The 11,031-nt window shown below is 44.9% G+C and overlaps 1 protein-coding gene across 1 annotated transcript; it reads right to left on the reverse strand.

Annotated features, from left to right (window-relative positions):
- Nucleotides 1-424: 424 nt before the first annotated feature.
- EIF6 (eukaryotic translation initiation factor 6) lies at nucleotides 425-10,786 on the reverse strand. Its single transcript, XM_059827228.1, has 6 exons — nucleotides 10,652-10,786; nucleotides 10,476-10,561; nucleotides 9,371-9,546; nucleotides 7,964-8,140; nucleotides 7,156-7,337; nucleotides 425-5,921 (listed from the first exon to the last, which is right to left on the reverse strand). The coding sequence occupies exons 1-6, from the start codon at nucleotides 10,756-10,758 to the stop codon at nucleotides 5,912-5,914; spliced, it is 738 nt and encodes a 245-aa protein (XP_059683211.1). The 5' UTR covers nucleotides 10,759-10,786; the 3' UTR covers nucleotides 425-5,911.
- Between the last annotated feature and the right edge of the window lie 245 nt (nucleotides 10,787-11,031).

Here is an 11,031-nt window from a genome sequence, read left to right on the forward strand (position 1 = left end):
TGTTTTTGCTCACTTCTTCACAGGCAAATATTTGGCAAGGACCAAAGGAAGCATGCCACACAGTAGAATGAGTACATCACTAGCCACATTTGACAGAGACATAAAAATCAGGTAAAGGCTAGATAAATATCTAAACTTTCAGCTAGTAACTTTTCACGAGTCTCTTCCTACAACAGTAGCTTCTGCTTATCCCTCTTACAGTTGTGAATGGTTTAGGATGTTGTGTCCTAACCACAAACAATCCATTTTGTTGTTGATGCTGATATTTCTACCATGTTAAATAAGAGTGGAAGAAGAGTTTCTTGCAGTGCAATGTAATGGTGAAGTCCAGCCCTGTACAGAAGTGCCATTCATGTAAACATATGAACTGCTTTGCACGCTCACTATAAGGAATAGGTGATCAGCGTAAGCCCTCTGCCTATAACTGAATTTTATTCAGTGCAATGGAAGTGCAACGCACAGAATGTCCAGTTAATACAGAAAGAGTACAGCTTTATAATGTCAGCTATGAAAAAAATCCAAGGATGACAAACACACTAAAAATATTACAATGATGAGGAATGAAGAAGCAGAAAGATTGTTAGCATTCTGAATTTCTAACTAGTGCTCAAATATTGCTATGGTGAAGCAGGATAGACAAATAGATACTTCTAGTGAAGTCCACCAGGACTGCATAATACGTGGTCTCAAGCTGTATTTTGTCATTCATAATTGATTTCCATAGCCAAGCTGTTTATTGTGTTTAAACATAAAAAAAATATTACAAACGTATTACAAAGTAAGTGAGAAGCTAGTAGATGCGAAACTTTGAATTTTAGTGAAAAAATGTGATAACGTCTCATGATGGGTGAAGGAGTGCAAAGGACCAAATGAAATCAGAGCTACTAATTAGACACCCCACACACATGCTACTCCGTACGTTGCTATGTGTACTATGTATGTGGTAGAATGCACACTATGAACGCCACAGCCACATGGCACATCGAACTCAACTGTACGCTGCCATCTCTTCCGGGACTGTGACAGCCCAAACCTTTGAGCAACTTCCAACAGCCATCATTAAAAAAAAAAAAATAATTTACAACCTAGAGAAATGTCTGGTTTTGTTTGTATTTCCTTCCTCCTGCCCAAAGGTAGATTTTTGGTCTGTTCAAAACCCTATCCTGAGTAACAAGCTGTGCAGGCAGCACAATGCCTGGGTCTGTAGCAAGCTGAGCCATTTCCTCAGAGAGCTGCGTATTGCCTTGCGGAGCCAGGCACCCCACTGCAATAAGGCAAGCCGCTTGCCCTATGTTGCCAAAATTCAGCCTTCCTCAAAGAACTGCTGCTTCAAAGAACCAGGGAAATAGTTTGGTGCCTCTTCTAACTGCTCCGTAACTGGCTCCTAGGGCAGATGTTACGTATTTGAGCTTTCCAGGGGTGTGAGGTATTTGTGTAGGTGTTTAAGGGGCTGAGAAACAGCCCTCTGCAGTTAGAGGTGTTGGCACTGGGGGGGCTGGGGCAGGTGGGTGAGCAGCTGACCCACTTCCCCCGAGTACAATCCCATTCACACCGCCATCATCTCTCTTTTGTTAACATTAGCAGCTGGGCAGTCCTGGGGTGACCTGGATCCGGGCCCAAACATCAGCATTCATGTAAGGGATAGTTCCTTAATATTCCCACACCTGAGCTCTTTGCTGGGATCCTCTATTACACTACAGAAGCACAGCACCTGATGAGCAGCGTATTGACTCGGTCTGCCTCCCATCAGCATGGCTAAAGCATCTCCATGGACAGGTGGCCATGTTCCAGTTCCTGTCCAGAAATGCAGCACCAGGACATATTGCCACCACAGGGGAGCAGGGAACAGCAGTGCTTATTCAACTCTAATCCCGTAAGCAAGAGGCTCTTCTAGGTGTGCTCCAGGTGTGACACACAGCACCCTGCAGCACGGGCCATTTGTACAGCCAGAGGGGAGTCCTGGCACACGTTTACTCTGAGCGCAGCGGTTGCAGGCCCTCCAGCGAGCAGCCCACTACATACACTATGCTGCACTCAAAGTTCTATTTTGTGTATTTTTTTTTTCCCCAGTTTTTGACTACTTGGAATAATTTCATCACCAGTAAAGAAGGCTCATTTTTGCAGGTAAGTTGGAAATGTGCTGGGATACACAATCACTACAGTCAGAGCAGAGGTGGTCCTCCACTGTAAGAGGGATTAGTTGTTCCTAACTTATAATTACTCATTAAACCTCAAGGGGATCTCCCATCTCACACCATGAGGACTCAGGTTTTTAAAAACCTGGGAAGGATCCTGACAAAATCTTTTGGACATTAAAGCACAGTATGGCAGCCAAAGGTACACACCCTATGACTTCTTCACTGAACCTTGAGTTGCAAGACATTCATTCGTCCCTCAAAACCTCTGGACAACTCTGTCACATTCAGCCCAGGGCTCAATTCCAACCTTTCTCATAGTATCAGACTTATTTGTCCAGCACAGCTGGATCAGCTACAGTTCCTCAGATCATTCCTGCAACCCTTCGCAATACCCAAAGTCACGTGTTGCCTTCCACTACCTGACAGCAAAGGTGGTGTGTAGCCATGGTACGTAATCCACAGCTTCACAGTTCAGCAATTTCATTTTTAAGAATCCCGACAACCTGCAGTAGCAATACCCAGCACTGGGGACAGGCAACTTGATTTTATTGACTATTCTGTAAGACCACCTTTCGGCATCACCACTGGAGAGTGCCACCTTTGAGATAAGCGCATAAAAAGGGTCAGTCAAGTGTTGCACAGTGCTTTAAGTGCCTCAAGCTAATGGCAAGGGCCTGCCACTTGTAATCCTGCCATTCTGTAACCCTTCCCCTGAGCTGTCATTTCTCCCTTACTGATTCACGCTGTTGCCCTCACAGTCGTATCTTCACGGCCCTGCACCTGCAAGCTCTGACACTGCAAGGCAGGTTCTCATGGGAAGTAATCAGCAATAGCATGAGAATCTCAATCCTCCTTTCCCCTGGCTTCTTTTGGAGCTTTTAGTTTATAGAAGAACCAAAATTTAATGAACAACGAAGTAGGTGAGCATTACCCCAAAATACATGTTTGCAGAAAAGCTTGGCAACCACTGTGCAACACTTGTATCTGATCTACACACAGTACTCAAGATAAAGTTGCCTCATAGATTTACAGATAATAATGCTTTGTTCAGGCTTTCTTTTCCTAATTAACTCCAAACATTGTTTGCTTTTTTGACTGTTACTGAAGACTGAGCACATGTCTTCATTGAAATACGTACCTTCAGGCCAAGAATTTGCTCTTGCGCTGCTCAGAGTTCATCACTACAGGTGCAAAATTTGGATTAACCACATGCTTCACTTCACGTTCAGCTGCACTGAATGTACCTTTCTACCAACCCATCAGTCAGTATGGGCAAAATTCCCTGAACTAATCACTGCCTTTCCTAAACAGGACACAATACCACCAGATATCATGGCTCCCAGCAGAGCTCCTCGTGAAATCCCAGAAAATCTAACCATTTACTCCGATTTTTTTTCCCCATCCTCAAGCACGTAAAAGGGCTTCCCTCTCATTCCATGGGATCATTCACCCAGGGTCCTTAAAAGCCTTTGGCACAAAAACCTGCCACATGCTTTTCGGAAATACAAATAACATTACAACAGACCTTCTCCATATCCCTAGGGTCTCCTTTAAAGAACTCCACAGGTCTTTTAAGACACAACCTGCCATTAAAACACCAAGTTCATACTCTCTCATGGTATCAGGTATCCATGTTTCTACTAATTCCATTCTTTATTATAGTTTCTGTTTTCCTTGTACATAGGTCCATCTTACTAGTTCAGAATTCCCACAGACCCTTGTTTAGAACGGGTATCCCATTTGCCACCTTCCAGTTCCCAAGCTTCATTGCAACTTTTGTCAAGAGGTCACACACCACGGTTAGCACTATCCTGTTGTGGCCTCTGCCTCTAATCCTTGGTGGCATATCACAACCCCCAACACTGTGCCAGTATCTTTCCTACTTAAGGATTTGGGTAACACAGAGACTGGATTATTTTTCTCGTTTACCTCTAAGCAATTTTTAACACGTAACACACATCAAGGTCACCAATATAAACCAGGATTCCTGCCTATCAACCCGAATGAAAAAAAAACGAGTTACAGAAGTTGCAGAGGAAAAACTTCAGCCTTACTCATTTCACACTTGACGAATACATGCTAACACCAATAGCAATAGTCACTCTTTGCCATTTATACCTAAGAACAGAGCCCTGCGAGGTGGCCAAAGGAAAGCAGCTTCTCTCTCTAAATACAAAGATATGCAAAGAGGAGGAGACCTGGAGTCAGTGCCAAGAAAGGTAGTCCACCAGATCAAAGGGGCCATAAACATCAAAAATTGTTAGCCATAGTAGCAAGGAGCTATGAGCTGCTTACAGGCTTCCCCAATGGCAGAAGGAAGGTGAGCTGTCTGGAAACGGCAGCCTCCGGCCCAGTTACCATTCTAGACAGGCCATATGGCAGGACTGCTATGGTCAGAGAAGATCCTATGGCAATCTTTATTTAGAAGTTTAAGGAGCAACCTTTAATCAACCAAAACTTATAAAACCTTCCCTAAACATCCAGACAGTAAAACAAAAATGGAAGTTTACTTGATTTTCTACAAAGCCTGAAGCACCAGGGCCGAAAAAGAGCTCTGCCCACACTGCCTTCAGGACAGCACTCCTCAAGAGAACCCAGCTGAGAGTAACGCAGCTGCGTGGAAGCAAGCGAGGAGCTTCCACATACCCTTAGGATGTGAAGCGGAGGCATTTCTATGCTTTCAGTACACTTTTCACAGGCAAGCAGGAGAAAAGCAAATGAAATGAGAGATCAGTGAGCAACAGCTCTGTTTAGAAGCAAATTACTATATTCTACCTGAAAGCAGGATCTACAGCTCCTTTTCGTCATCATCACTCCCTGACAAGGGCAGAGCAAGCTCCCAAATCTGTTAACATCTGACTGAATGGAGTAACTGGTTAGAACTGTTTTACTTAACCTTTGTCTCCAAGATAACTCAAGATAAGGTGGTTTAAATATTTTTCGATTTGCTGACTTCTAAGAGTTTCCTAGCATAGGTGGCTAACTCCTGTAGAAAAAATTTAAGCCCACTGGCAATAGCATGCTTTCCTAGGCTCTCTCTTGCAAATGCCTCAGAAGCAGCACACATGTCACCGGCCATCCACAGACAACAGATCAAATACCACTGTTCCAGAGGCAGTCACACACTGTTGCTGTTAGAAGCCCCTGGACTGACTTTGAGAAACTCCAGTTTTAATCAGAGCTGATCACTTCAGAATCACCGGCCCTGTGGGAATAGCTGCAAGGCAGGGCAAGAGAGCAGGTGATGACTTCTTAATGATTTTGTGGCAAGTAAACTACTGTATTTTTGGTACTGGACATACAAAGGGCTCTTAAGTCTACCTACAGCAGAAACACCGCTCTTTAGCAAGAGTGTGGAAAGAGAGGGCAGTGCCATGTATGTGCCGAAAAAGACTGCTGTGCAGTAGAACACTGGTATATTACTTAAGGCAAAATAATCTCTAGTGATCAATATCCAAGAGCCACAAGAGTAAATATTGTGGGCTAATTTGAGGGGCTCGGTCAGCATCACAAAACCAGAAAGCACAGCTGAAGAACTGGAATATGTCAGCAAAGGGATAAAGAACATTCCTTATTTGTAACTTATGTATGTTATTTGTCAGTTTTTGTAATAATACGTGGTTTACAAAACACTACAAAAAGTTGGTTTTGTAGCCTCTTCCTTGGGCTAGGCCTGCAGAAACAACATCAGAAGGTCTAGATGTCTGTAATCCAAAGTGCAGCTTGACACTTCACTCCTTAGGAGCTTTCTGGAAAGTAGGAACCAACACTGCTCATGTCAAGCTAAAAAGACAAAACAGAAAGGAGATTTAGCAGACGAGTGCTAGAGAGTGCAGAAGGCATTTCAAAACACCAGTACAGTCAGCTCTCAACCTCCAACTACGAAGGCCCAGTAGAAATTTCCCTCCCTAAAATATAAGGGTCTATGAAAAGAGGGAAGCAGACCTAGCAGCTGCTAACAGCCAGCCGGAAGAACAGACTTGTCAAGCCGGCAGAGGCAAAATGTACATTCAGCCTGGTCTAGGTAGGTATCAAAAGCTCAGAGCAAGTTTAATTATAGCTCTGTTATGCTCAGAGACATCGAGCCTCTATACAGGAACTGTGAAGGGGCAGCAAAGAACTCTTTCAAAGGGTTCTTCATTCAAGGAATTCCTTATTCTTTCCTTATGCCATACGCCATTCCCATACATTCTTATGATAACTGAGAACTCAGCCACTAAGTTGCAATGGCCTAGGTAGCTCAACAACACACCTCTAGCACCACAGCAATGATCGTAAGAGTTGTAATCAGATGAAAGCCCAAATGAAGTTCGCATAGGACATTCGTCTATGCGTACACCTAAACCTTGTAAAAAAATGTGCATACATTAATGAATGTGGAAGGTCCTGTATCACTACCACTCCTGGCAGAAAACAAAAAAACCTGCCTCCCATTAGAAAGTAACTTGGACAAAGCCTCTGACGAAAAGGCTTAAAAAAAAAATTTAAGGCAGAAGACTTAAATTAAAAAGATTTAAGGCAGCAGAAGACAAGCTCTAAAGTTTTTTTGGCTCCAGAAATGGTTGTAGCAGGCATTTGAAATAATAGTTTTATGGGTTACAACAATCAAAAGCCATGATGTCAAGCAAAGTCACTGGCATTTTAACTTTTAAAACAAGGTTTGTTTAAAAAAAATCCATTCGTGTCATAGCTAAGCACTGAGCAGCTTGAAAAAAAAAAAAAGTATCTGAAAGTTGAAATGGATACTATTTCTCACAAAAAGTACTATAACTGCAACAAAAACCCTTACACTTTCCATACAGGACTAAGCAGGCTCATCAGCTACAAGGAAAGAAACCCTTCTGCAATGAGGTAATTTTTGTCAGTAACCCAACAAAAGGGAAGAGGAAGTAAAAAAATAAAGTAAAAAAATAATAATAATTAAGAAAAAGATAAATCAATTGTGAAAACATCTAGCTTTATAGTAAAATCTTGCCCGGTTTGATCATGATTATACACAGACCTGGATCCTCCTTACCTGTCAATCAAGGAATCTCTCATGTTGGTAGCAATGGTACTTGGCTGAGCTTCATTCAGCCTGAAGATACTCTCGATGACGGAGAGCTCAGTGCTGGTTGTATCCAGCCCACAGAAGGCACACCAGTCATTTACAACCATTCCCGCTGCAATGACCTCGCTGCCACGATTCACCGTTCCAGCCTAGCAAAAACAAAGCAGCAAGAGTTAACAGGGTATGCTGACACCAACACATTTCGTTACCCATCCTTATTACAAGTCTTTAGTGGAGGGCCTCAACTCAGATACCTGAAAAGGTTAAAGCTACTGCCATCAACAAAGTTATAAAGATTTCAGATATAAAAATCAATGGACAGCCTTTAGTCTCTGGAAAGAAAATGGTGTGACATTCAGTGAAACAGAATCTAACAAGTAGGAAGCATAAAGGCGTAGCAATCGTGAAATTCACAAATCCAGTTGGGCAGGCACAAGTTTTTATTACTCTAGTTTTTTTTTTTTAAACACTGCCTTTGGCCAAACCACAGACAATCTCACATTCTGTATGAATCAATCAGCACAACCTGCATAATCCCAGCAGAGCAATGTTTCAGAAGCAAACTAAAGGTGCTAAGCAGCTCATTCAGACTCAGAAAAGACAGGGAAAATGCCTCAGAAGACTTGCCCTGTTCAAGTCTTCTCCTCATCTCCCACTTGGAACAGCTCTGCAGAGAAAACAGTATCTAGGAGCCCAGGAGATGCAGAAACATTAAAACTGAGAACTGGGTTGGAAGGCAGTGGCAAGAGAAAACACAAACCCACAAATGCCTTACCACGAGTGGGACCTGGAGCAACGAAGACAGTTCATCCTGATCATCAATTGAAGTTTTGGGGTGCACAATTCCTCCTTGGTTACTAAAAACACAGTAACTTCCTACCAGCACCTGATCTGCTACCGTTTGTCTGAAAACCTCAACCTTCAGTACATCTGCCAAGATCTCTTCTGTCTCCTGCAAACAGAAAGAGAGAATAAAGTCCTCAGCAAAATGGTATCATAGAATTTGAAGTCAGGCTACTCCTACACGCAACCATCAGCTGGGATCCTCCCCTTTGAAAGCCTGCCCACACGTCACAATCCACTGCAATCCAATCATTATAAAATGCCACTATAAGTGAACACAACAACACACCTTTATGGAGAAATGCTCTTCTCCCCTCTTTCTGGAGGATGTTGGCAGTACATCAGGTATGTCAATACCTGCTGTCTGGGCATTCCCGGTGAACCAGTCCTCTTTTGTCCCAGACCACTGGGACAAAATTGTCTTATCCTTCTGTATAACTCAAAGAACTTCCTTCCTCCCCAGGTTTTCACTGTGAATTATTTTGATTTCTCCCTCTCTGGCCATCTTACCTTCCTTTTTACACTTATTTAAAATCTAATATGCGGCAAAGACCATTACCTTCCCCCCACACCCTTTTTTTTTCCCTTTGCACTCCTAACACCAAGTCCCATTTCTTCATCACCTTTAGCACAAACTGAAAGCAAACACTGTAAGGACCTTCAGTACCTGTGGCCACACAACACACCTCCCTCTAATGCTATTAAGATATCCATTCTCAAACATGAAGTTGCAGTAACTTTGTCTCCTCTGCCCTTTCATACAAAACCTTTCCATTTTTCTTTCACCCCTCTGTAAACATGCACACCACCACATCCATAGCCTCTTTCAACTATTAGAAATTTCCACTAGCTCAGCAGTAGCTTGTAACTACTGCTGTAGTCCTGACTAAAATCTTCTTTATGCTCTCTTTATTACAGGCATGCACACTCTCTTTTATTCATTCCATTTTACATACATAAAGCAAACTGCACTCGGCAATACACTTCCATATCCCACTCCTTCCCTTCCACAAAGAGCACTCACTACAGCATGCTGAACCAGAGGGCACATGCTATACTTGGGTCCACATCCACAAATAAAGATAAATACAGGAAAAGAGGCAGATCAGCTGAAACCAAGTCAGAAGTCCAAAATCCAATTTTGAGACTTCTCTCTTGAGAAGAAAAGAAATATGAGACAGCGCAGCCTCCTACGCGACATTAGCTCAGCTGTTAGCATAGGTCTTCTGATCCCCATGCTACATACAGCAATCCTCAACAACTACAAACCCAAATTGCAGCTTGGCAATCATTTCACATGCATCCACTATGAGTTTAAAAGCATTATAGAGCCATATACCCTGTCAAGATCTGGATGAACAAGAGCTACATAGTCATTGCAGGTAGTGACATTGCCCAGCGCTGAGAGACGCTCTTCTACTCGTTGAATTCGTACAGAATCTGGAAGGCTATTGCGGATATGTTGTAGCTCTTGGTCTGTCGTACTGCTTGGGACCAACAGTCCATGTCTGTTTCCTAAAATGACAAAAAAAAAAAAAAAAAGAAAATAAAAAAAAAAAGGATGTTTCCACAGGGCTTCCTACTTTCCTAATGTTCAATGAAGGCTTGAATTGCCCTTGCCCCATGCACTCCTCCCAAGCCAGAATTCAGCCCACGGGAAATAACATTACCGTTTAAAAATAACACAGCACCACAGATCAGGTAAAACGAGGATGAAGCACAGACTTATCTCAGAGTAGAAATGGGTGAATGGCACTACCTTAATCGCTTCTCTTTTTTCAACAGAGCTAAAGGAAGCGCGAGGTTCTCAATGAAACACTTTGACTAGGAATTTCCCCTGTAGATGCCAACTGCCCCACAAAACATACAGATGCCGCTTGTTTGTATTACTTTACCACAGCAAAGCAGTATGATAGGATGGACAAAGACATTTTTTTCACAGGAACAAAACTCAGGCAAGAAGTTTGTCTGACTGCAAAGGGTCTCACTACCCAGAGACAGATGAAAGACTCTTCTTTGACTTTCACATTTGCCAATGCCTCCCCCTCCTCGGGCTCTGCCCCTCCAGTGCTGGCACCAAACCATTAACCTTAAGAAAAATGAAACTTCCCAGTTTACCGGAAAGTAGACGTACACGTGTTTTCAGCCCATCTTCAAGCCCTGAGAGGCAAACACTCCCCACTACCCCAGCTCTTTGTTATTAGGCGAGTTTTAGTTTTTCTATTTTCTCTTCACACACTTGAAGCATTAAAACAGAAACTCTGAGCATGAGGGGTGCTGCCCGTTGGACTCCACGCCACAGTTAAACCCACAGCGTGGCACAGTGAACACCAACCCAACACGGGATTGTTTTCCTGTTTCCACCGGAGCCCCTCCTGGGCTCTGCTCGCCCCGCGGCCCGGGCCGGGCCCGAGTTCGGGGGCGAAGGGCCGCCCATCACCTACCCACACACATCCTGCCGATGATGCGGCAGCCAGCGATGGAGGCGTGCACCACCGGGATGGTCCCGAAGAGCTCCCCCTCGAAGACGCTGCAAGGAGAAAGCGCCGTTAGGGTACTGCCGCGGGGCTCGCCGAGGCGGCGGCGGCCGGGCCGGGCCGGGCCCTCAGGGCTGCCTCACCTGTAGAAGTTCTCGGAGCCGCCGATGGCCACGAGGCAGTAGGCGTTGGTGAGCTTGGCGAAGCAGCCCAACTCGTTGTTGTTCTCGAAGCTGGCGCGGACAGCCATGGCCGGGCCGGGGCCGGGGCCGGGCACTGCGGCGGGGACGGGCCGGACTCACAACGGGCGCCGCAGCCTCGGCCGGACGCACGTGGCGTCACCGCTTCCGCTTCCGGCGGCGGCAGGCGGAAGGCGCGGGGCAGAGCGGCCGCGGCCGCGCTTGGCGGGGAGAGCGCCGCCACCGGCTGGGAGGCGCGGTCGCCCCGGCCAGCGCCGCCGTGAGGGGGAGCGCGGGTCCCCCGTGGGGCTGTCCCGGCCCCCGCCCCGACGCCAGTCCCCGGC

Source organism: Gavia stellata, chromosome 20 (genome assembly GCF_030936135.1).
Source record: "Gavia stellata isolate bGavSte3 chromosome 20, bGavSte3.hap2, whole genome shotgun sequence".
Classification (NCBI taxonomy): Eukaryota; Metazoa; Chordata; class Aves; order Gaviiformes; family Gaviidae; genus Gavia; species Gavia stellata.